The sequence below is a fragment of the Peromyscus leucopus genome, chromosome 14 (assembly GCF_004664715.2).
Source record: "Peromyscus leucopus breed LL Stock chromosome 14, UCI_PerLeu_2.1, whole genome shotgun sequence".
NCBI classification, from domain to species: Eukaryota; Metazoa; Chordata; class Mammalia; order Rodentia; family Cricetidae; genus Peromyscus; species Peromyscus leucopus.
Window position 1 is genome coordinate 87888181 of NC_051075.1, and position 27660 is coordinate 87915840.

The 27660-nt window shown below is 38.1% G+C and overlaps 1 protein-coding gene across 2 annotated transcripts in view; it reads left to right on the plus strand.

Moving 5' to 3' along the window:
- The window catches only part of Hcrtr2 (hypocretin receptor 2), a 100880-nt gene extending 74338 nt beyond the window's left edge, over positions 1 to 26542 (plus strand). Inside the window, exons 5-8 of one of the 2 annotated variants that reach the window (XM_028864929.1) lie at positions 14955 to 15178; positions 18748 to 18869; positions 21000 to 21222; positions 23512 to 26542. In XM_028864929.1, coding sequence (XP_028720762.1) covers positions 14955 to 15178; positions 18748 to 18869; positions 21000 to 21222; positions 23512 to 23566 — 624 coding nt within the window. In that variant the 3' untranslated portion in view covers positions 23567 to 26542. Of the gene's footprint in view, positions 1 to 14954; positions 15179 to 18747; positions 18870 to 20999; positions 23102 to 23511 lie in introns of those variants that run through there. The other variant, XM_037210945.1, reaches the window with a different exon arrangement.
- The last annotated feature ends 1118 nt before the right edge of the window (positions 26543 to 27660 follow it).

Sequence of the window (27660 nt, forward strand, 5' to 3'; positions counted from 1 at the left end):
TAATTTGTCTGTGTCTTCTTTAGAATGTACATAAAAACAAATTTAAAATTCGTTGAACTCATGTAACATATACAACACAGGATTGTTTGTTCTAAAGTAATGATACTCTGGATGTGAAAATACTGTTTTACTGATATTTAGCAAATGTCTTAAATTTTGCCTTAAGAAAGCTACACTTCTGATAAAATTCCAACCTCAATAATTAACTGGGTTATTTTTCATTAATCTGGGAATAACAATTTTAAATTTTTAAAAGGATTTATTTATTGTTATTTTATTTATGCAGTGTTTTGCCTGCATGTGTATCAGCACACTACAGGCACACAGTGCTCTCAGAGACCAGAAGAGGGCACTGAATGCCCTGGAATGAATTACAGATGATTAAGAGCCACCATGTAGATTCTGAGGTTCAAACTTGAGTCCTCCAGAAGAGCAGACAGTGTTTTTAACTGTTGAGCCATCTCTCAGCCCCTGGGAGTAAAATTATTAATTTTACTTCTCATTATAAGTAACAAAAATTAATTTCAGTTCCTGAAAAGTGTAAATATAAATGGTTGTACTTTAAATGAAATTTTTGTAATACATTTAACGTACGGGTTATATCTTCAACTTCAATGATCTCATTTAGAGTATATTTAAAGAATAGGATGACTTAGGGTTCTTTCCTCTGCTCCCCCATCACCTTTCCCCTTTTTTGCCCAGTATAATTAAGTTTTTTTAAAGACGTTTTAATTCTGAATTAGGGTTACTGTGATTTACTAGAAATTTGAACCATTCATGAGATTTCATTCATTCTCTTAGTGATTCATTTGTCATGTGTTAATATCTTTTGCATACCAGCCTTAAACTAAACCACGGGTAAATTCAGTCTTTAAAGGGGATCTAGTCAGGTACATAGTGGAAACAGCCCTTTTAATACAAGCACACGATACCAGAGCTTGGTGAAGTGGGAGGTCTCTAAGCCTAGGCTGGTAACATTTAAGTTGTATCTTGATGACTTGAAAGAAATCAACAAGTGTGTTGAGAATTGTAATAGGCAAAGTGGATATCACTCAACTTCTTATGTTTAGTAAGTTATATGACATGATAAAGATATATTCTTCCCTTCTCTATAACTATGGCCAGTATACTGAGTTTATTAAGCTTGAGAACTAACAGGTTGTTGGTCTCTTTTCTCTAACATATTTTATTGAGAAAGAACTTACTGAGATCCTCTTAATTCATTAAGGACAATTCCACTTGTTTTGTTTATAAGTAGCATTTCTATTATTTGTGAATATCATATATTTATGCAATGTATTTTAATCATGTTTACTCACCACTCCTCTCCTTAATTCCTCCCAGATCAACACTCCTTCCCTTGCAAGGTCATATCCTCTTTTTATTTTTATAATTCACTGAGTCAAATTTGTGCTTCTCATTTATTCACAAACTTAAAGACATCCAATGAAGTATGGTTGACCTACCTAAGGAGCCACAGGCTTAAGAAAACTTATTTCTCCCAACCTCCAATACTACCCATCACCCATCAACTTTCTAGCCTCTCAAATAGGAGTAGGAGATTCTGAGCCTCTCCTACCTGCATAATGGAGTATTGATTGGTTCCAAGGGCCATGGGAATATGCAGCAGATGACAACTAATGTTGGACAAATCCACCCATCAGACGTATAAACTCCCTGATGGGAGCCCCACTGGCAATGCTGTGGGGTCACTGGCTGTGGAAACTGGTTGTTTTCTGCCTGTAACTTTCTCAGGTGCCACTGCCTTGCCTCCCTAATAAGAACAGCTGTGGGGTGCTTCCCACAGCCTTTTGGTAATATGTTTTACATCTCTGGGCACACATTTAGCTGTGGATTTCTGTTTAAGCTATATAATTCTGATGAGCAGAAATATTACCAGAATATTCTTCTTTACTGATACAGGAAAGTAACAATATTCTCTGTGGTGACATATTGTGTACCCCAATAAAGCTTACCTGGGGATCAAAGGACACATTTCGCAAAGATCTTAGAACTAGTCCAAAACAGACTAAGCTGTCCCTACAGAATATGTATCTAAAGACTGATTCCCAGATGTTGTATATTGCTAAATCAAAGCCAGGCTGTTTTCATCAAGACATAGTCCCTGTAACAGCTCCCTTTCTGCACATACTCTGACTGTTCAAGGTTCAGCCAATTGTTTAATGTCTGGGACCCCTCACCAACTTAGAGCTATGTGCATGAGTCAATGACATTACTAGCCTAAGAGAAACTACATGACTTATCTTATGTTTTGAGAATGGGTAGGGCTCTAAAACTATAACTTTTAATTGTCCAAATTTTGGCTGAAGCGGATCAGCAGTGACAATAAGGAGAGAGATGGCTATAGAGAGCTATATGAGAACTGCTGCAAAATATGTATGAAATACATACATATATATACATATATGTATATATACATATATATGCTGAATGATGGACAAAGAAAAAACATTAAAAAATAAAAAAATATGAAGAAATAAATGGATGAATGAATAAAATATAAATAAATAACATAGAGCTATATGAAAGAGATGCTGCTATGTAGAGGAGCTATGCCTAGGAACTGTGTAAAATGCTATATGAATAAGATGTTTAACTATGGCTATATGCAGATGTAACCAACCATCTTATTAAATAAGAAACACAGAACCAATGCAAAGAAGAAAGCCAAGAGATCAAAGCTAAGAGCCTTACCACCTGCTGCAGCTAGCCTCTTAAGCCAAGAGACCTCTCCGAAAAAGGAGCTACTTCCTGTCTGTTCGTCTTTATATAGACTTTCTGTTCTGCCTTCTCATTGGTTGTAAACCCAAACACATGACTGCCTCGGCACTGCCTGTATGTACAGCCCTCCAGGTCTTCTATGGTATTGAGATTAAAGGCGTGTATCTCCAATGTTGGCTGTATCCTTGAACACACAGAGATCTACCTAGCTCTGTCTACCAAGTGCTGGGATTAAAGGCGTGCACCACCGCCGCCGCCGCCGCCACGCTCTTTCTATGGCTCTAATAGCTCTGACCCCTGGGGGACTTTATTATTAACATACAATTAAAATCACATTTCAGTACAAATAAAATACCGCCATAGCTATATGGAAATTTATAACTGAATAGAGACAAAAAGAGTCAGAGACCATTTCTTAAGATGAAGTAAAAGAGAAAGTTATCATCAGAAAGCATGTATGTTTTCTTATTTTACCAGTCAGATAGAAACTTATTTCTAAATACCCTCAGATTAAAAAAAAAAAAAAAAGTCTAGCTCTCACCGCCTTTATGGATTTTCTTGCATTACCCTGGAGGTGGCCTTGGAGCAGGCTCTCCATTTATACAGGCAACCATAGCTACTGTTAGTTCATGGGTATAGTGGTCTTGTCCTTTTCAGAAGTTGCTATTTGGCCTCTGTTTTTCACAACCTCTGGCTCTTACAAATCTCTCTATTCCAGTTCCTCTTGCACAGGTCTCTGAATTGGGAGGGTGGAGGATGTGACAGCTATGTACCATTTGTGACTGAGTACTCTACACACACTCATTAGGCTCTTTAGTTAGTTGCAACTTTCTGAATTAACTGCCACCCATAGCAACAAAGAAACTTCTCTGAAGAGGTGGAAGACCTACACCAATCTGTGGGCGTAGAGACAGGAATATTTTATTAAAGGCCATATTCCATAAGTTTCCTCTTATAGAAATACCTCGCCAAAAATCGAAGACAGGGGAGCTCACAAACTCCAGGGATGGATCAATTATTATTATTATTTTGCAAAAATTTCCTTTTGAATTCTAACCAGAAACTGGTTGGTTATTTACATGACATTTATGCCATTATTTCATCCATGAGTGTATCTTACAACACTTGTCTTTGTTGTAGCTCAAAGGGTGATAGCTGAGTAAGGCTGCTGATGACTTTTCAACCCCAGTTCCTGCATAACACCTTCTGATACTGTGGAAATTAGTTAACAGGAAGGAAGCTCCCTGTCAGCACTGTATTTCTCCATGTGTTGTCAGCAACAATGTCTTACCATCAAATTCTGTAGGAAATGAACAATAGCAATAGCCCACATTGCTTTGAGTATTGGATGGGACTTCCTTGAGCAATAATTCAACATTTGGCGAGAGGCTTTTTATTTCGGAACTTACAGCCTCTGGGAGGAGAATTATTCCTGAGTAACTCCAATTAAACCATTAAATTCCTATGTGAATATATCTATATATACATGCTGGTACATAATGTTGTATTTTATAAGCTTCCATATATACATAGAAGCTTGTAAAATACTAGATTTCCATTCAGCATTTTGAAACATCCTTAGCATTAGTTATTTTCCATTTCTAAAATGCCCTATTTGTTCATTGAGGATGAGTCTTCATTTGTGTTTTATTCAGTCTTTGGTATTCAAAATACCTTTTCAAGACCAACGTTCACTAATTGGAACCAAATAGCTTTTACAATTTCTAGTCCTGTATGTTGTACAATTCCTAACTTTTCCTTTCTCTTTTGTTTTTTACAACAAGTTTTTCTTTTAATAATAATTTTCATTATTTTTACACATATATTATTTTACATATATTATATACTATATTTTACATAAATTATATTATACATTAATACATTTTATTTATATTTACATATTTTATTTATAACTTCTGTGACTTTTCATATCCAGTAGCAAAGTCAAGTCATATTCTGTTCTCCAAATCTTTTTATCAAAACAAAGCAAGAGAACAAGGTAAACTACTGTAAGACATGAGAAGTGATTTGTTTAATTCCTAGCAACTATATTTTTCAGACTTAAAGCCAGTGGCACTCATTCTAGGATGCTTTGTTATTGGAACATCCCACTTCCTTGTATGTGTTACTGTATCAGCTTTTACTAGGCTACTCTACCATATGATGCATGTTGTTCTCAGCAACAACTCTGTCTTACTCCCAGTTCATGTCAATGTTGAGTTCAGCTGCTGTTCCACCAGTCTATGCAAGTGGTGCTTTCTGGGACATGACACTCTGGGTATTTCAGGAAAGGCTGAAAGGCTGGAAAAATATCTACTACCTCTTGAAATTTGTTATGAGCCTACATCTTGAAATCTTTCATTGGTTCCAGAGTCAGATGTTTAAGTAGTATCTGACAAAAGGCACAAGTTCACAGGGCCTTCTCAGGAGGTGAGGGCAGATGATATGGAATATCATAACACAAAAATGTGAAAACAAATGCAGTCTAGCATGCTTGAGTTTGACCTCTGGGCATGCTACTTGGTAGTTACACAAAGTTTGTCAATGACTCCTGTGACTTTCATCATCTTTAAAAATTTTCTTTTATTCAATCATATGTGCATGTCTAGGGATCATGTGTGTATGGTGCCTGTGTGGACCAAGAAGTTACTGGGATAGGGATTACGGAGAATTGTCAGCTGTCACATGGGTGCTCTGGGAGAAGCAATTAGTGTGCTTAGCCACAGAGTCACATCTCTGGCCTCGCTTCCATCATGGTTGCACAGCTCACAAATTCATACACATGACTTAAGTCATTGAAATAAGTACCCAAATCATTAAATAAAATGTCTCAACAGTCTGTGTTGTTAGCTCGACTTTCAACTAAATCTGTTTACATTTCTAAATTAGTTTGTGTTGAATTGTTTAGTCTGTGACCTCTGCCCTTTGTCTTTTTTTTTTTTTTTTCATGCTAGAGGATCAAACTCACAGCCCGACCACGTTTTGAGTGACATCTTTGCCACTGAGTAACAAATCTTGTGACTGAGTAATATCCCTAAAAATGAACTTCCTTCATGGGACTTTAGAGCAGCCTTGTAATGATCTCTGTAGGCTGTTAATTGATGACAGTTCATAGTAGCCTGAATCCTTGTATCCTTCTAATCATCACATGCCCAAATGAGCACAATAGAAAAAATTACTGAGAATTTAAAGAAGTGAGGACATATAGCAGTCCGTTGTCCATCCATTCAGAGGAATGTTTTTAGAAAAAATTAGAACATGACAATTTCTCAAAGAAGAAAAAGTATTAATGTACAATACAGTTATACAGATGTTATAAGTATAGATAGAGGTTCTGAGGAGCATATTAGATATCAAGATCATCTCCTATTATGTAGTTTTGCATATATTTCCATATTCACTTGTTTAAAATTAATGTACCTTTAAAACTCCTTAAAAGTAATACACAATTTGTCTTGTTACCATTGTGTCTACAACTGTTACCTGTTGCCTGGCACAAAGAAGGAACTTGAAAAATGTGCTCTACTGTGTAAATGACTCTTGAACCATAAACAATGTGCTTAGTTATTATTTAAGCTTATATTCCCAAAACTTTAAAATAAATTCAAATTGTATTACAGGCTTAGAACTGATCTACATTTTTTTTTTTTTTGATGAAATGTCCCACTTAGTACAATCCACATGATTTAAAAGATTTGCAGTAAAATGCCTGAACTGTGAAACTAAAACATTTAAAAAGCAGATTGGAATGGAAATTGGCAAGTTGAGCTGAGCCCACTTTACAGCTGTAATAAAGTAAATTGACCCCAGATGGATAATTAAATAGAACTCTGCTTGAGCGATGCTTGGCTTCTCACTGTTACTGCCTCAAAACAGAGTCAGCAGGCATTGCCTTTGCCATGGGCCACATCAAGAGAGCCATCAAGTGAAGGGCCTAGCCTATTTGCTTAGAGTTATGAAGATGCGTGGATTCTGTTTTGTACTTTTGAATTAGCAAATGTAAAATTATTAGTGAGCAAATTGTGTGCCCTTGTCTGACTTTGTTGAGAACTTTAGTTATCATTGTCTTGCTCAAATCAGTAACTTCCACTCCCCTTTCCTGTGACAGTATGATTTTAAAAAATTCACTGGTGATGAAACTGCAGATTGGTTTCCAAGATCCTCTCGTTCAGAGACTTCTTTATTATTATTATTATTATTATTATTATTATTATTATCTTATTTTATTTTACAACACTATTCAGTTCTACATAACAGCCACAGTTTCCCTTGTTCTCCCCCTTCCTGCCCCCCTCCATTCCCACCTCCTCCAGAGCAAGGCCTCCCCTGAGGACTGAGATCGACCTGATAGACTCAGTCCCGGCAGGTCCAGTCCCCTCCTCCCAGATTGAGCCAAGCGTCCCTGCATAAGTCCCAGGTTTCAAACAGCTAACTCATGCAATGAGCCCACAAATATGGTATGTAGTCACTCATAGGAGGATACTAGATGTGGAACAAGGATGACTGGACTGCTACTCACATCACCAGTGAGGCTACCTGGAAAACAGGACCCCAAGAAAGACTTGAGGATCGCCCAATGATGGAGAAATGGCTGAGATCTACATAAACAACCTGGACATGAGTGGGAGCAATGAAGGGTGAGAGTCGAGGGAAAGAGAGTGGGAGATCCCACCTGGATCAAGAACAGAGAGGGAGAACAAGGAATAGGAGACCATGGTAAATGAAGACCACACGAGAAAAGGAAGAAACAAAGTGCTAGAGAGGCCCACAGAAATCCACAAAGATACCCCCACAAAAGACTGCTGGCAATGGCTGAGAGACAGCCAGGACTGACCTACTCTAGTGATGGGATGGCCAAACACCCTAATAGTTGTGCCAGAAACCTTATCCAAGGACTGAGGAATCTGGATGCAGACATCCATGGCTAGGCCCCGGGTGGAGCGCCTGGAGTCTAATTAGCGAGAAAGAGGAGGGTTTATATGAGCGAGAATTGTGGAAACCAAGGTTGGATAAAGCACAGGGACAAATAGCCAAACGAATGGAAACACATGAACTATGAACCAAAGGCCCCCAACTGGATCAGGCCCTCTGAATGGGTGAGACAGTTGATTGGCTTGATCTGTTTGGGAGGCATCTAGGCAGTCATTCAGAGACTTCTTAAGCTTAACTCACTTGGCTATTTGTGCATACTTCAGCATTCAGTCCAGTTCTGAGTCTTCTGAGAAGTAATAATAGATTGTATTTATGATGTAAACTTCTGTAATTCCACAGACATTATTAAGCACTTGTGTGTCTCATACTATGTGAGACAGTAGAGGTGAACAACAGTATACTATTAAGTAATATGGGATTTTAACTTTCCAAAGACTGAAAGACCTTCAGTTTTATAATTGTGTCCATGGTCCTGTCTACCTTTATTCACCAACATTTTTAGAGAAATTAGAATTCATGCAGTGATATCTGAGTAATAATAATCAGTCTAGTATGAGAAAATGGACAGAAAGTCATGGAGACTAGGAGAAGCAGGAAGGCAATGCTGAAGCTCAACAATGAAACAAAAAAGAACAAGTGAATGTAATTGCTAAGGTATATTAAAAAATTACTATAAAGATATTTTTGTTTATAATTCTTGTTTATATCCAGACTGAAATACAGTGTGTAAAACAATAAAACTGAAAATTCAGCTTATAATTCATAAATATAACTTATAGGAAAGATGAAGGGGGTGTGCAGTGATGTTGGAAAAAATATACATTTATATGTATTAAAATTTGATAAGTTAGTATTAATCATTGTTTAAATTAAGCTGTTTATTGTAACTACTAGAAAAATACTTTTTTCAAAAAAGTACCTAGTGAAAGACACAATAAAATTTAAATGTTATAGTAGAAAACAATAAAAATAATAATAAAATACTAATGGAGAAATAAAGGAACACAATAGATAAAATAAACATATACAAAACAAATACCAAAATTACAAATATTGATCCATGAAAATTTGAAAATCTGAACAGACCTATATTAGGGGACAGAATGAGTCATCAAGATTCTACAAACATTAAAAGTGAAGAGCCCCAGATGAGAAAGAACATGTGATTTTTGTCTTTCTGAGACTCAGTTACCTTACTTAATACAATAGTTGCCAGTACCATCCCTGTTCCTATAAATTTCATAGTTAACTTTTCCTTAATAACTGAGTAAGTTTCAATTCTCTACATGTGTCACATTTTCACAACTCATCTTGTTGTTGATGATGATGGACATCTAGACTGGTCCCTTTCCCTCCCTTTTTATTGTGAAAAGTGCAACAACCAGTACAGATGTAACTATCTATCTCTGTAAACTAACATGGAATCTTCGCTATGACTGGGTCATACAGCAGTCAGAACTGGGCATTTTAAGGAACCCTGATACTGATTTCCATAATGGTGACATTGTTTACATTCTCACCAGAAGTTGATAAAGGCACTTCTTTCTCCACAGTCTCACCAACATGTTGTCATTTGTTTTCTTGATGGAGCTTGCTGCTTCTTTGTCAACTTAACATAAGAGCAAGAGGCAGTGGTTCTCCTGCTTCGATGCCCTCAGGGTCGGCTCTTCCAAACCTACACCTTCAGGGTCAGCTCTACTCTGTTGCCCAGGCAGGAGTGGCATAGTGCCACCCTCCTGAGTGCTGCAGCTGATAAGGGGCAGAGCCAGCTCTCCCGAACATCCACCTCATCTGTGATCTACTGGAGCACGTGAAGGAACCGGTCCTGCAGACCCAAAGCTGCAGGATCTCCACAACACAGGGCAACAGCAGGACAACCAAGAGGAGTCCCAGTGAGGACCCAGCATCAATAGTGTAGCAGAAACCAGAGGCCTCGAACCAGACCAATGGTTCTCTGCAATGAACACTTGTGGCTGGAGTTATCTCTAGTCCCGCCCGGCCAGCAGCCACTCAGACTCAAATAAACAGAGAGGTGCTTATATTATTTTAACTGTTTGGCCTAATGGCTCAGACTTCTTGCTATCTAGTTCTTATATCTTAAATTAACCCATTTCTATTAATCTATAATCTTGCCACGTGGCTTGTGGCTTACTGATACCTCACATCTTGTTTCTCATGGCAGTGGCAGCATCACCTGACTCAGCCTTCCACTTCCCAGAATTCTTCTCTCTCCTTATCCTGCCTAAACTGTACTTCCTGCCTGGCTACTGGTCAATCAGCATTTTATTTATCAATCAATCAGAGCAACATATTCACAGCATCCCCAGCAAACACGTGCAAATAAAGATATATGGATAAAAGGGTTTACTGAGTGACTCACTGTGTCACACTACAGCTTCTGTGATGAGATTTTTTTTCCTTCTCTCTTTTTTCATTTCTCTTAAATTTTATTTTATTTCATTTTATTTGAGGTGGGGAGGTTCCAAAGGCAGGAGGTGGATACGAAGGGACAGGGAAATAAATGGGATGGAGATGCATGATGTGAAAGATATAAATAAAAAGAAGTGGCGGGTGGGGTGGGGGTGGGAGGACAGGAGGTGGTGGAGAAAGGAAGCTGAGCAAGACATGTGGAACAAACCAAGCAGCACTCTCCCAGGGTCCCTAATTCAGTTCTTGCCTCACGTTCCAGGGCCCCTAACTCAATTCTTGCCTCATGCTCCTGCCTTGAGTTCTTGCCCTAACTTCTCTTCATGATGGACTGTGAACCCCACCAGGACTTTCCTCCCCAAGTTGGTTTTGGTCATGGCATTTCATCCCAGCGAAGAAAGCCTAAGGCAGTAGTCATTTTGATGGGGGTGAGAGAGAGTCTCAAAGTGGTTTTAATTTACATTTTCCTGATAGCTGAGGATGTTAAACAGTGTTGAAAACATTTATGGGCCATTTGTGTTTCTTCTTTTGAGAACTAGCTGCTCATTTCATTAGCCCATTTATTGACTGGCAGTTCTGTGGTTTGGGTATTTAATTTCTATAGTGCTTTATTTATTCCATATATCAAGCTCCCTGGGTGAGGTATAGCTGGCAAAGACTTTCTTCCTAATCTGCTGGATATCTGTTTGTTCTGCTGATAATTTTCCTTGCTGTGTAGAAACTTTTAAATTTCCTAAAGTCTGTTTCTTGATTCTTGCTTGGGACTATGCCCTGCGTCATTACAGTTCTCTTCAGAAAGTTCTTATCTATATCATTGACGATATCCAAAGCAAGTGTATTCCCTATGCTTTGCTCTAGAAGTCTCAGGTTTAAATTAAGTCATGGAGCAGAAGAAATGGCTCAGCTGTCTAAAGCATGTCGTACTCCTGCAGGGGACCCAAGTTCAGTTCCCAGCACCTATGTTAGGTAACTCACAGCTGTCTGTAGCTCCAGCTCCAGAGACATCCAACGCCTTTGGCTTCTGGGGGTGTGTGCACTCACACGCAGCTATCCACACACAGACACACTCACATGGTTAAAAATAAAAATGATGTCTGAAATTAATGATCTCGGCCATTGGAAATGGCTTTTGTAGAAGGCCGACGATGCGGATCTTAGTTCATTCTTCTGAATGTTATCTATTCAGCTGTGTCTTCACCATTTCTTCAACAGGCTGTCCTTTTCCAATGAATGCTCTTGATGCCTTTTTCAAATTTAGGTACCCACTGGTGTGTGCATTTATCCCTGGGTTCTTTATCCTATTTATTGCTGCACATGTCCATTTATGTACCAATACCATGCTGTCTTTTTCACTGTGTTTTGAAAGTATAATCTCAGGCCAGCTCCTATGATATCTCCAGCAGTGTTCTTTCTGTTTAGGGTTGTTTTGTCTACTCATGGTCATTTGTGTTTACATGTGATTGTGATTTTTTTTTGGATTATTTTCTAGTTTTCTGAAGAATGTCATTGGAATTTTGATGGGGATTCACCTGGTGAATATTCAGGTTACTTTTACGTATATGGCCATTTTCATAAAATTAACTCTGCCAATCCAGAAACATGAATGACTTCTCCTCTATCTGGCAGCTTATTTAATTTCTTTTTTCAGTGTCCATCATTTACATGGTGTTTTGAGCTAATAATTATTGTTCACATTTCTTTTATAGTATGTTCCCATATCAAAGATAGTTTACACAGTTCATTTACAATGTGATGTGTAGTCATGTGTAGCCTGCTTTCTACAATTAGCTATTATGGAGCCCTCGGTGACCTATTGGTGAAAGACCTTCTATAGGGACAAACTCCTGGAAATTGTCTTCTCTGGTCCTTTTATATCATTATTACTACTTTAATGTAATAAGACATGCACTCAAAATTCAGGAGCCTGGGGTGACAGTTCAGTCTGCAAATGTCTTGCCTTGCAAGTATGAGAACAAGACTTTAATACTCCCAAAGTCATGCAAAATCTCTGGATATCATAACACATACTTGTAATCCCAGAGCTGGAGAGGAGAAGCTAGGAAGATCCCCCAGGCTAACTAGCCAGACAACCTGGCCTGCTTGACAAGTTCCAGGCCAATGAGAGACCCTGTCTAAAGAATGAAACAGACATCAACTAAGGAATTCCAGCCTAGGTCATCTTCTGACCTCTAGTGCATGTGCACACACATGCACACAAACAAAGTAAGGCCCACACATGCATCTGAACACACATGAGCACACACATGCATATAAACATACACACAAAAACTGCCTACTCTCTTGTATGTACATTTTCCAAAGGAAACTTTTTACAATCAAAAAAGGATGAAGTTTGAAGTTTCGAACAAATTAAAGATATGATCTGAAATATCCAACTTAGCATCTTTTCAGTCAAAATCTATAAAATGAGATTTATAATTTACCTTTAAGGACACATTGAGCATGACTTAAGGTCATGTGCAAGTCTTGAGTGTCAGTTGATGTAAAGACTCCTAATGGATTTTCTGCTCTCTCCTCTGGGGCTGCTCAGGTTCTCTGCCCTCTCTCTCTCTATGAGTGGAGGATGAGTTGAAGGATTAAGCATCTTCTGCCTTCAGGTCCTTATCTGAAAGTGGCATTGCCACATTTCTCTCTCTTTTCATTGCAAGGGCCACAACTCTGCCCCCAGGGTACTTTTTCTTCATGGGAATGTTTTGATACTTGAAGAAGTCATCAGGCAGAATATTGGTTCTCTCCTTCACGGGAACACTCAAAAATAGAATGATCTGTATGGCTTTATTTAGAAACCACTTTGAGACCACTTGACAGACACTTGCCAGCTTTTGTGATAGAATCTTCCAGAACTTTTTAAGATTCATTGCTACTTCTACAGAAGTTGTTTCTGAAACTACATTTTGAAAAGAGATCCACAGGACTGAGGAGATCCTCAGCAGTTAAAAGCACTGGCTACTCTCACAGAGGACCTAGGTTCAATTCCCAGCACACACACATGGCAGCTCAAAACTATCCAATGCTAGTTCCAGGGAATCCAATACCTTTCTCTGACCTATGCAGGCACCAGGGACACATGTGGTGCACAGAGATCCAAGGAGGCAGAACACTCCTATACGTAAAATAAAAATTGAATAACCTTTTAAAAAGTTTTCAACTGACAATCACAGAAGAGGGGGAAGCTTTAGCTCTTGTCTCCCAGTGCTTTGGTGAAGCAGCCCCGCCCATTTGTGGGATGTTTTGGTTGCAGGGCAGGTTTTCCTTTGCATCACTGATCTCCTTAACTGAGAATATGGTCAAGTGGGGTCTCCTGTAACGAGACTCATCTGTTTGGACATCAAAGCAAAAGTTCCATTCTCAAGTGAAAGATTCTCAAACAGACTTTGATCGTATAGTGTAAACAGCCACAGGTTCCATGTAACCTTCATTCTGAGAGGCCACGGGAACACGCTGCTCTGTACAGTGTGCAGCTTTGAAAAGATGAAAGTACCAACTGAGCAACTGGAACAGAATCAAACTGTCCCAGTAGTGTGCTTATTGGCACATCTTATCAAAAAAAAAAAAAAAAAAAAAGGCACATGCTGAGTTTTAATGTTTTGCTAAGGTCTATCAATTTTCATGAGATTATAATTAAGAAAATATTATACTTGGCAGAACTTTCTGCTATTATCAACTAACTGAAAATCAAAGGAAAAAAGCATGTTGTGTAATGTAATTGCAACAAATTGTGGCTATTTGGAATATTAGTGTAAGACCTGGAAGGATTCTCATTGTACTTGTGTGCTTTCTGGAAGGACAAATTGCAAAATTAGTTTCAGGCAATTTTGTAAATGTGAACACTAAATCACAGAGAGTAGTTTGTTTTTGTTCTCTCTATGCATAGATTTGCTTTGAATCAGAGGCAGAAAACCTCATAAAAAGCAATAGCGGGTTGGGTGCTATGTCTCCGTGAGACAGCAGATGGCAGTATCGATGCACCAAAAATTCATTCAAGTGTTTTGTTTTTTTCGTGTGTGTGTGTGTGTGCGCATGTGTATGTGTGTGTCTGTGTGTGTGTCTGTGTGCGTGTGTGTCCCAGTGTGTGTGTGTGTCTGTCTGTCTGTCTGTGTCTGTCTGTGTGTGTCTGTGTCTGTGTGCGTATGTGTCCCAGTGTGTGTGTGTGTGTGTGTGTGTGTATGTGTGTGTCTGTCTGTGTGTCTGTGTGCGTGTTGTGTGTGTGTGTGTGTGCATGTGTATGTGTGTGTCTGTCTGTGTGCGTGTGTGTCCCAGTGTGTGTGTGTGTGTGCTGTGTGTCTGTGTGTGTCTGTGTCTGTGTGCGTGTGTGTCCCAGTGTGTGTGTGTGTGTGTGTGTGTGTGTGTCTGTCTGTCTGTGTGCGTGTGTGTCCCAGTGTGTGTGTGTGTGTGTGTCTGTCCCAGTGTGTCTGTGTGTGTGTGTGTGTGTGTGTGTGTGTGTGGGTGTGGTGTGTCTCAGTCCCGCTATCTGATGAGTGTTTAAACTTAGGTGTCATCTGAATCTAGAATTTGTAATGAAAATTTATAGTCGGGATTTCTTAGAATTCTTCTCTCCATATTTTACTTCTCTTTGATAATGGTATGTATTTTCTATTGTTCTGTTTAGACCACGACAACGTTTTAACACAACCACCATAACAAAAAGCTTGTTTAACTTTTTTCTCACGCAAACGTCTATTTGGCGTTTGACTAGATGAATGCTAAAAACATACAGCCAAGCCGGTGCTCTGGAGAGATGGGAATTCTAAACTCTAAACTTCTGTTTCTTAATCTTTACTTCTATGTGGAACGTCGCTAAGTACCAATGAGGGATCCCCCTGTCCTTTCAGATTCCAGGAACTTCTTCTGTGGTTCAGAGAAAATGGAAGCAGCCTCAGCAGCCGGTGTCTCAGCCCCGAGGGTCCGGACAGCAGAGCAAGGCCCGGATTAGCGCTGTGGCTGCTGAGATAAAGCAGATCCGAGCGCGAAGGAAAACAGCCCGGATGCTCATGGTTGTACTTCTGGTCTTTGCAATTTGCTATCTACCAATCAGCATCCTCAATGTGCTAAAGAGGTAAAGCCCGTGTATTTACTTGAAAATGAAGCAGCTTGACATTTAATTAAGAACTCTTTTCTTTCTAAACAGACAAAAACCCTCTCCTAGATACTTTGTCTGGCTCGCCCACTCAGGGATGCAGTTGTTAGAACACTTAAGGCAACCTCAGCCTTCTAGCATGCTAAGGAAGTACTCTGGTCAGTCAGTGAAGATTCACAGCCGAATGGGAGATAAAACGGTTGTTTTCCTAACCTCTTGGGGTTGACTGCTAAGCCTTAGCTGGAGGAAACAGTCTAATAAAAATTGTGTTCCAATAACTAATTTCATAAACAAAAGTCAACTACAGTTCTGAGTTCTTTTTCATGAGAATAAAATGGGTTTTCCAACTTTGTTCTCAAGTATATAAACAACCACACTACAATTGTTTCTGTTAAAAAAATATTTTTTCAGGATAAAAAAGAGATAAGAATAATTTATTTGGGGCACTAAACAAAGAATCAGTGAAGCAGATATTTCGTGTTGAACATTAAACTGAAAGAAGAATGTCCATTTCTTGAAGTCATTGGAATGATTTCAGGATCAATATTAATATAACACATATATACTATGTTAATATAATATAGTGTGACACGTGTTATATGTAACTTATTAATATAGCATATTAACATAATCTATTACTATAACATACAGCACATTTTTCAGTTAGTAGTGCACAGTTTGTTACAATTTAGACAACACAATGAAGTTCAAAGAACTTTTGGCTGGTGACCTGAGCACCAGATGCTGGGGTGCAGGTAGACTGCCGTCGGCAAATGAGCAGCCAGTGTCACCGGGAAACGGCAAACCTGTTGCACACACCCTGGTCCCAAGACAACCTTAATTCTGGTTAAAACAGATTTCGAACTTAATCTGGAATCGCTGCTCCTGTCCCTCTTCCCGAAGTCAGAGTCAATATCATATTCCTCACAGCTGGGGACCTTGGAGACAGGTAGGTTTGTTTAGAGTCAGACAAAAGGTGGTATAACCGGCTGCAAAGAGCTCTCCCTTTGACCTTGGTTTTTGATTGTTTAAAGGCTTTTTCAGTGAAGAAGTAGAAAATGAACTTTTGTTCAGAAACGTTACAGCCTTGGATGTATGAGGTTTTGAAAGCTCCTGTTCCTGAGATATGTGTCTGCTCACAAGACATAATTTACTCCCTGCCTCTGCTAAGCCTGGCCTCTCATTCTATTCCTCACAGAAATCAAATGCAAATATATTAAGCACTTTACTGATTTCTGCTTTTCGATATTAAGAACATCATGAACATGAATGACACTGAGTAGATTCCTTCTTCCTCTCCCTCCTACCCTTTCCCTTCTCCCCCTCCCTCTTCCCCTCCTCTTCGCTCCCTCTCCCCCTGCTCCCCTCTGTTTCCCTTTCTCCTCCTCTCCTCCTCTTCCCTTCTTCTTCTCCTCTATTTGCTAGTCCAAATCAAATATTTTCAAAATGGATTTAGCACTCTGTGGGGTGCACATTTGAATTTCTTCTATCTCTGCTCTTGCGCCTCCCCCTCTAATCATTTCCAGATGCCCTCTTGTCAATAATATTCATCTTATTATTCTGAATTAAATGCCCTCCTTTCCTGGGGGGAGAATTTTAAGTTTAATTTAAAACTTTTTTTTTAAGTTTTGAGCCATCTTCCTGTTTTCATACAAACAAACATTTTAAAATAATTTTGAAATTTGTTTTTACCGCATATATGTGTGTGTGTGTGTGTGTGTGTGTGTGTGTGTGTGTGTGTGTGTAAATTTAGCCTTGCCTTGCTCATCAATCTTGTTTTCATTTATTTTTCACACACTGTAAAGTCCTTCCTTCTTTTTCTTGTAGTGAATTCTTTTGCCTGGTTGGTTAAAACTAACTTCCTCAAAGTGGTCTAGTATTTCCGAGGTTTTGAACTAGTGATTGCATCTTATGTGTATTTAATTTGTCCACATTCTTTCACTCGTGTGTGTGTGTGTGTGTGTGTGTGTGTGTGTGTGTGTGTGTGTTGCTGCACACATGTCATAGCACAGGTATGGAGCTTAGAGGACAAGAGGAAAATGTATGGAGCCAATTCTTGCTTTCCATGTTTTTGGAAGCAGGGTAGCTCTTTGTTGCTGCAGTGGTGCAGTTCACTCCAGCCTAGCTGGCCTAGGAGCTTCCAGGAGATTCTCCCGTCTCCACCTCCAGTCTCACAGTACGATTGCTAGGACTACAAACGTGCACTACTGTATCAGGATTTTTATGTGTGTTCTGGGGATCTGAACTCAGGTCATTAAATCTTCACAGGAAATGCTTTTACCCCTTGTCTAATCTCCCCACACCAAAGAAAAACAGTGTTAAAATTGCTCAAAAGAGGCCTTTGAGGGTACTGTAATATATTTTTTAGTTTAACATACTATATGAAAGCTTGAAGCTCATGAACCTAAGGACTATCAGAATCTTACACACTGAAGACCAGTTATTGCCTATATACAAAGATGTCTCATGACAAATTTCAACAAGGCTGGAATCATTAGAGTTGAGAAAATATACATCCATCAGTGCACAAGTGAAAGTGAAGAATTTAGAAGTCCAGGTTTGGACTGCTAATTAAAATATATACAATGGGTCTGGGAGATAGCTTAATGGGTAAGAACACTGGTTGATCTTTCAGAGGACCAGGGTTCAATTCCCAGCACCCATATGGCTGCTGACTAGCATCTGTAACTCTAGTTAAAAGAGACCCAGCACCCTCTGTTTACCTCTGTGGAAACCAGGCATTGTAGATGTAACCAACTGTCTTATTAAATAAGAAACACAGAACCAATGTAAAAGAGAAAGCCCAGAGGTCAGAGCTCAGAGCTAAAATCTCACCCTTCCTCCTGCCGTGGTTCCAGCTTCCCGAAAGAGAGCTTTTTCCCTGTGTGTAAGTCGTTTCATAGTCATTCTGCCTTCTCATTGGTTGTAAACCCAAACACGTGACTGCCTCGTCACTGTCTGTATGTACAGCCCCCAAGGTCTTAAAGGCATATGTCTCCAATGCTGGCTGTATCCCTGAACACACAGAGATCTATGGGATTAAAGGCGTGCGCCACCACCGCCACAGTCTGTCTATGGCTCTAAGAGCTCTGACCCCCAGGCAACTTTATTTATTAACATACAATCAAAATCACATTTCAGTACAATTAGAATACCACCACAAAGCATGCACACAAGTGATACACAGACATACATGCAGAGTATCACCCATACACATAAATAAATTTTTAAAAATGTACGTCATGGCACAATAGCAACAAGGTTAGTCAATCACATCTAGAAACAAGACGACAGAAGGGAAATTCAGCTTCTGTCTTCTTGACAAGAGATTTGCGTTTCCTCATTCCAGCCTTTTCCTCTGAGCTGATCCAGCTTTTAATTCACCATGTGTACCCTGGAGGTTCTGATGGGACTGGAAACCATTCTAAAGAGACTGGACTGTCAGTGCCTTTCATAGAGTTCGGGGCTGGGTTACTGCTGTGTTCACCTTGGTACTCAATTACTTAAAGGTCACCTTTGATTTTCTTTTTCTGTTTCTCTTCCTACAGAGTATTTGGGATGTTCACACACACTGAAGACAGAGAAACTGTCTACGCTTGGTTCACATTTTCTCATTGGCTTGTATATGCTAATAGTGCGGCGAACCCCATCATTTATAATTTTCTTAGTGGTAAGTTTTCAGTGTTTCTTCTTTAAGCCTCTCCTCAAGGATGGCACCTGTAGAGCAGATGCCCTGGAGCAGTTCTCAAGTAGACATAGAACTTAGTCTCTGTTTGAGCTATGATAGCCCCTGACTAGATTTGTTCTGAATTTCTTCTTTTTGAGAGTGAATCCATGCCACCTAGATCTTCAGAGGCCATGATCTAGTCTGCTTTCTTGGAAAACTTAGAATAAACGATAAAGGGAAAGTGAAAATCTTGAGTGTCTTGCATCCCTTACATTAAACTTATGATTAAAAAGTATGAACTGCCTTTATCTGTTTTGTATAGACATGGGGTTTTGTTGTTGTTGTTGTTGTTTTGTCAAAGTGCATAGCCTAATTCAAACTGGATTGGAACCAACCCACTTTCAGATATTTTTATACTTTCATTTTTGTGGGTAACACTTGAGGCACTTGAAGAATTCTCACTAATCAAAAAAAGTATTGTAGCCTCCACAGACACACTTGTGAGCACACTTCTACAAGTACCAAAACAAAAAAAGAAATTGAAAAAAAAAAAAAAAAAGAAAAGTAACACTTAAGTTAAAAAGATATACACATACACACACCTATAACTAATATATGTTACATTTATTATTATTTATTATATGTTATATACATGTACATACAGTGAGATGTGGTCTTATTTACCCTCATTTCTTCCCTCCAAATCCTCGTCATCATCTCCCAAACATACCCCTGCCAAGTTCATGTTTGCTTGTTTGTTTTAATAACTCACAAAATCCACTTAGAGCTGCCCCTAAGTGTGAGAGCACAGGCCACCCACTGGAGCTTGGGAAACCTACAAGCGGCCCTATAAGAACTGTGCTGCCATTAGCTACATTTTTGTTCTATTTTGTTCCCAATTACTTGGTTATTTATTTATTTCCATTTCTAACTAGTCGTTTTTACATTCGAGAAAACTATTTACTGTACATTTAATAAACAATGTGTGTCTTCCAAATTCATATTGGCTTTTTTGGTTTGCATGATTTGTCTAAGTAGTTAGAACCATCAGATAGAGATAGACTTGATGGGGAGAGAATTACAAATAGAAGGATCTATTATAGATCTCAAAACATTAAAAATGAAAAAGGATTTTGTGTTCTTGCCATGAATACATAACACACATTTGCATCTATTGAATTCCATTTCAGCTTTGATAACTGCATACATTTACTGAAATATCACATCCAGAAATATATATTTTTTATGACTTCATGTACTAAAAACGTTTAGTTGGTAAAAGAAAAGGAAAACCAATTTTATTTCTGAAAAGCAAGGTTGTCACTTGTAAAAGAATCTCTGCACACTGGCTAGTGCTCTGAGCTTGCCCTGAGCAGGGGAGACACGTTAGGAAGTAGAGAGACAAGAGCTGGAAGCAGAAGGCCCAGTTCTGCTATGAGGTTAAGGGAGTCAGAGGGGGCCCAGACTACCACCTGGCTCGTGCCTACCATTATCCTAGGCCTGTGAACAGTCACCACACTCAGTCCCTCACCAGCCTAGTGGGATAGCTTAGGCACAGAGAGAATTAAAAACAGTTTCCAATAACTCCCTTCACTCTAATAAAGGTGACTATTTCATCTTCTTAAATGCCTAAAATCTTACTAATAGCTTAAAATAAGTACTTCCTAAGATTTTCCCAGTTTTTTTTTCTTTCCCTATGTTGCCACACATGGATTATGAAAGGGGAATTTTCATAAATACTTCAACTTTTCTATTTTGTTGAACTCTTACAGCACCAGCATCTTTATACTATAACACATCTCTATTTAGTAATACACAGTGTAGATTTCATGGCTTTTGAAGCAATTAGGTGTCTATGCAACATTTCCTAAGAGCCATGTAGTATTATTACAGGGTTAAAAACTAACGAGAAACACAGGGGGTTTTGACTTTAAAGAAAGAAAGCAAACGCCAACTGTTACATAGGAAAATACTTCATCGTTTAATTTCCTTTCTCTATTTCCTTTATTGATGCAAAATGCTCCACCTCACTGTTAGTTTGGCTCAAGGGAACGACTCATTTATACCCCGCGCACTAGGTGCTGAGCTGTTTATGCATAATTCACTTTCCTTCCATTCTCTCTGGTCTGCCAGGAAAATTTCGCGAGGAATTTAAAGCTGCCTTTTCTTGTTGTCTCGGGGTTCATCATCGCCAAGGAGATCGTCTCGCCAGGGGACGCACAAGCACAGAGAGCAGGAAGTCCCTGACCACACAGATCAGCAACTTTGATAATGTATCAAAACTCTCAGAGCACGTGGTGCTTACCAGCATAAGCACACTCCCAGCAGCCAACGGGGCAGGACCGCTTCAAAACTGGTAGAATATTTATTGCTATGATGAGGAAACCCGACTCAAAAAATCCTTTTATACAAACTCTGTGAACGGAAGTTTTAGTATCCAGCTGATCTAAACCTAAAATGTCAATCCATTTTTTTTAAATCGATCACTCTTTGAAAATAAGTAAATTTTAAATATTTCCTGGACCATTTATTCGAACATGTTATATGTTTAAACTGCAGTTGAATTTATTTTAGGCTATTTCTTCTTAGTTCTGTGAACTGAAGTTTGTGGCAATTAAGGGTTTGAAAATTTCTAATTCTTTTTATAACCCCTTTGTTATTTTAATTTCACAACTCAAAATGGTTGCTAAAAATTACCGAAAATTAATCATTTCCTTCCCTGATTAAAAAAAAAAGTAACAATTACTCTCAGTTAGCAACAGACATATGTTAATCAACTTAATTTTTTTTTAATTCACAAAAACTATCATTACAATGTGCTAACTGGGAGACCATTTATGAATAAAACAGCATACAATTTGTATATATTCAAAATCTACCTTTCCAAATCACATGAAATATGTACTATTAAGCTTAATTTGCCACTAATTTCATGTTTCATTTACTAAATGTTCTCAGGTTTATATATAACCTTACAGTATCTAAGATTTTTGTGTGTGTGCAATACAGAATCAAAAAGACTGTATTAAAGTAAAAAATTTGCAGCAACTACTAATACATAATCATTTTCATCTCTGGGGAGGGTTTAACATTTAAATTAAGAACTAAAACATCAGATTATTGTGGTAGGTAAGAGGAAGTGAGAAGGTGGCTGCAGCCAGGGTTTGAGAAGCGCTGTAGCCCAAGTCTGGGATAGGATTTAATAGCTGAGCACTTCCCTAGCAGCTTGCACGAGGCTAGCATTTAGTCCCCATCATTGAAAACAAACAATGACAAATACATGAAACAAAGCTTGTTGTAGTCTAGTGAGGGAGAAAGGCTGAGGATTCCCAGGCACGGCAGAGTAGTAGCACAACCAAAGACAGCGGTCCCCACCACAACACTGGCAGTACTGTTACAACCCCCACCCTATACCCATGCAGTTATGCTACACTCTGAGTTAGTCATGTTAGCATGCCTGAGGCTAAGAGATGAGAAGTTAGGAAAGTGGAAGGCTTGCTACTGACTCATTCACAAATGGAAAGTGTAGAACGTATTTTGTGTAGATGTAAATCAAGGGATTGAAATAATTATTCAAATTTGTTCTCTGCAAAATTCTTCTAATACAAGTATTCACTTCTAAATGAAATTAAAAGTTTAAAGGCATACTTATAAAGTTGTTCTTCATCTCATAGTGAGCAGTAGGCACTCTGATTTTATTAAAATCAGATATATTTAATATATTTAAGAGAGATTTTATTTGAAAATAATCATATTGTCCTTTTGCCTTTTGCCCATCTCCTCATTCTCAGAGAAAAATAATGCAACCAAATTATCCATACTTTCTTTTCAAAAGTTTAGGATTTTGTTACCATGTGCCTTTTAGTACTTTAAGCCAAGACTACCCTCTTATATGAGGTTTATCAAAATTATATGGCTGAATATCGTGATGTTCTCTATCTATGAACATGATCACTTTCAATGTCTCCTTTCTCCCCTTTGAGGGCTTTGTCTACCATATATATACTACATGAAAGGAGAGCTGTAATTTTCTGATTGTGATGACCGTTAGCACTTTAAGATTTGAAGATAACTACAAATCTTCTTGGTAATAAGCCTTAATAGCCTTGCAGCTCAATAAAGATGAGATAATGATTTTATCCATTATGGTTGAGCTGCTTTAACTCTAAGTTGCAAAACAGTATTAGATTCTAAGATGCCAGTTCTTGTTATATAAACAAGAGGAGAGGCCTTGAGAGGGGAAAAGGTGGAGAAGGGTGGGAAAAGAGACAGGGGGTGGGGAGAGAGAGAGAGAGAGAGAGAGAGAGAGAGAGAGAGAGAGAGAGAGAGAGAGAGAGAGAGAGAGGGGGAAAAAGTGGTATGGGTATGGTCAATCAAAAGTTATAATTCCTTTATTCTAAATTAGTGATCTTAAATGTGGTGTGGTCCCTGGACCATCAACACCTACAATTCCCAGGATCTAAGATTAAACATGTATCCCAAACTTACTGAACCTGAATGCCTTGGGTTTGGTATCCAGGAGTGTATGTGCTTACAAATCCTACAGGTGATTATAAAGCACCTCAGCTTTGAGAGAGCTGCTCTAAATGATGTCTCCTGGCATCAACTTATTAGCCCATGTGAAATAAAGTCTTTTACCGCACAGGTATCGACAACAGGGAGTAGCATCTTCACTACTGTCAGCCTGGCTGGAGGTCTGAGAGAAGAGGCTGAGTGTCCATGTGGAACCTCACCCATGTCATCTCAAAGAGAGAATGGTTTACAAAACAGTTGCCACTGTGTTCTTAGTGGTGGTTAAAGAAGATGGACCTTAAGGCACTTGTGTGCTTTATAAGTGACCTGGATGGCTTGAGATTTTAAAACTTCCCAGTTATCAATTTAATTTACTAAAGTTTCTGTTTTATGGAAGCAGTTCATTTTCAAGAATAACTATTGCCTGGAAGAAAACTGATGAATAAAACTGATACATAAATGAAACTCTGGGAATGGAATCATGAAGCATGTATGTATTCCTCAACATTAGGGCCCATGAATCCTGAACGATTTGGATTAATATGGTGACCTTCATAGGAAAAAATGGTTTAAAAAAGCAGGAGGCCCCAAAACATAGCAATGTTATTGGGGTGCTTAACTACTTACCTCATTGTGTGCTAAGGACACAAATGAGAAGACTATGGGAAAAGTTTATTTTGGAGCTGAGTTATGCTGAACATTGGACGATTTATCTGCCTTTATTTCTATTGTATTTCACACCTTCAATGTGAGATGTTAATGTCATTAGTTTTGTCACTAATAAGAATGGTGTAATAATTTTACCAAATATATTTGAGTTTAATGATTTATGAATTTTATAATATCATAAAAATCTTGATATTTTCAGTTCATTCATTTGGGGCTAAATATTATTCCAAGTTTGTGAGGAAAAGAAATGTGACTTCTAAATTTTCCACAATGTGGAACTATTAAATAGTTATAAACTATTGGCAAGTTTAATGCAAAAGTGTTAGGCACAGTAATACTCCGTTTCACTCCAGTGCACATTGCTTCAGGAAGAATAGTAATTATGTTTATAAGTGACAATATGAATGTGTCTAGAGATGTTACTAATCATAACTGAAATGAGGGCTATTAGCACTTTGATACAATGTAACAATATCAGGTTTGCATTAGCTGTGAATCAAACAAGAATCAACTCCATTTCAAAAACATGGGTAGTCCTTACAATTAGAAGCATTTCAATGGAACTCAATTTTCAGTGGATAACTCTTCTATTTCATGTCACAAGTAAAAGCATAAATTCCATTGGATTATTTTCAAATAGTTTTCACATTGCTTGAAACAAAATAATAGGATGGGGGGGTCATTATATAAGTAGGAAAGTATTTACAATCCATTCTATTACTTTATGCATAGCAGAAAACAAAGAACAGGAACATGAAAAGAACTGTCAGTTCTCCAAGTTCAAAGGGAATATTTTTCTACAGTTTTATGCTACTGAAAAGGGGAACAAAAGACTCCCCAACTTGCCACGTATTTCTATTCTTTTAAATTTTCTTTGTGGGCTTTGGAGTTAGAAAACCTAGGTTTTTCATGAAATGTGTTTCTATTATTGTATCTATGTGTGTATCAGCATGTCAGTTGTTCAACAAGTATACATTTAAGGTCCTTTATGCCTGATTGTACTGTTTTCATGAAGATCTTTCTTATCAAAACAATGTGATTATATGTCTCCCAGTGTGAAGATTGAATTATGTAGTTTTTAAGTAAAATATTACTGAGAAGTCCATAATCACATCTACATTGTCCTGCTGTACTATGTGAAAAATTATGTTGTTGTTCAATACATAAATTGGATATTTGCTCATAATTATTGTCAAATCTTTGCAGTTAAGGATTGAATTAACCCTGGTGCCATACTTGATGACCAAAATATTTTTCCAATAAGTTTATATAACCAGGGATAATTATGATATAAAAGATTTTTAATATTGTTTCTAAGAGGAGGTACTACAATAAAGGTTAATATTAAGTACACAGATATTTCATAAAAGTTATACAAAGCCACACATACACTTATAAAAGTAAAAATTGAAGCTTTTATCTGAATCAGAATTTTCCTGTTTGTGGCTGAGAATAATGGCCCCCTTAATTTTCAAATCACTATCATAGTCTGCGAATGCATGAATTAGTTTTCTCTAGGTAATTAAACTTTTAAATTATACCTCTAGTTGGCTCCTCTTTTACCCAGTTGATTCTCATGACTTTAGAATTTAGTGCAAATGGTTTAAATTTTTAAAACCAATTCCTATTCAGAACATTTTATTCTAACCTCTATGAAAACATAAAATGATCAAGGTAAACATTTGATGCAAGGAAGTATGATCGAAGAAATATCATGTGGCTTCCCTGGAGGAAGAGAGCTATTTTGAAATGAGGTTCCAAGAGGAGGTTGTCAGTGGTAAGGATATTGTTGGCTAATCCACAGTCACACACTAGACATCAGCCCTGAAGAATGGACATAGCATCTTGTCTTGCATCCAAGCCAATGGCCATGCACCAGGAGTGACAGAGAACTTGTGGATGTGTTCTCTGGTCCTGTACTCTTCACCTGATTCTGGTTGGTCACCTGTCCTTCTTTTCTCCAAGTCCACCCTTGTCCTGCACTCCAAGGCCCTGGGGCTGCTCACCACCCTAATATTATCAAATTCTATTAGGCTCACCTTGTCTTCTGAAGTGAGCAAGGAACAAATTTCAGAACAAATGGATAAAAGCTCAAGGAAAAAGGAAAATGAGAAAGGAAGAGGAGGAGACACTTCAGTTTTTACCAGGAAATGAACGTGGAAGTGCTAGTGTCTCAGTGATAGGATGTGCATACACCCAGAAAAAGCATAACAAAGTCTTGTGTTAGTTCTATTTTTAGCAATTTGAGGAACCTTGCTACCAATTTCTACACTGGTGGCACCAGTGTACATTCCCATCAGGAGAGAAAGAGAAGTACTGTTTTCCATCATTCTTGCTAACATTTGCTGTTTTCTTGGTGACAAAAATTCTGATGGGATAATATAGAATATCAAAGTAGTTTTTATCTGCATTTCCCCCATGGCTGATGATACTGAACACTTTTTCAAATATCTATTGGTCATTTGTGTTTCTTCTTTTGAGAACTGGAGGATGTTAGTGTTCACTTAGTGTTCAATTTTTACTGATACATATGTGTGTGTATACAATAAACACATGGTGACTATATATAGATAACTATATCATCCATCTATATTATACATTAGACAGGGGACATATATGTCTAATGTGTAATTTAGAGAGATTTTTCTCTCATTCTATCTTTTATTTTGGGGGTTGTTTACTTTTCTGTACAGAAGATTTTAATTCCATATAGTTCTATTTATTTGTTTTTTGAGGTTTTTTTTCTGTTCTACTTGAGTTATTTTCCAGAAACCCTTGTTTGTGCTATATCATAAAATGTTTTCCCTCTAGAAATTTTCGAGTTTGGGGTCTTGGGCTAAGTGTTTTATTCATTATGGTATTTTGTACAGGATGAGATCTAGATGGATCTAATTTCTACATAAATATCAATTTTCACAGCAGCATGTGTTGAGAAGGATCTTTTTTCAGTGTACTTTGGATACCTTTGACAAAAACCAGGTGGCCATGGTTGTATTGATTTACGTCTAAGTGCTTTGCTCTTCTCCATTGGTCAGCAGGTCTGTTTGTGCCAGCACGTACCTTGTCTTCACCATGGCTGCAGTATAATTTGAGGTCAGGATTTAGGATAGCCCAAGCATTGCTTTCTGTGTAGGATTTCTTTGTCTATTTGAAGGGTTTTGTCTATTCATTTGAGGAGTTCTCTATAATTCTGTGAAGAATGTCACTGGAGATTGTATTGAATCTGTAGGTTACTTTCTGTACTATAGCACTTTTCACAATACTCTGCCTATCCATGGGCATCGAAGGCATTTCAGCCCTCTAGTGGCCTCTTCAATTTCTGTTTTTCAGTGCCTTAAAGACCTCATTTTACTCATCTCCCACTGCTAGGGTTATTCCTGGGTGTCTTGCTTTTTGTATTTATTTCTTTATTTAATTCATATTCTTACTTTATTCATTTACTTATTTACTAGGTTTTAGGGACCAAATGCATGCCATTGTCCTTTTTAAGCAAATACTTTACACTGAGATAAATTCTTAATCCTTTGATTTTTTTGTTTGTTTGTTTGTTTGGTTGGTTGGTTGGTTGGTTTGGTTTTTGTTGTTATTATTGTTAACTTTAGTGAGGTATTTT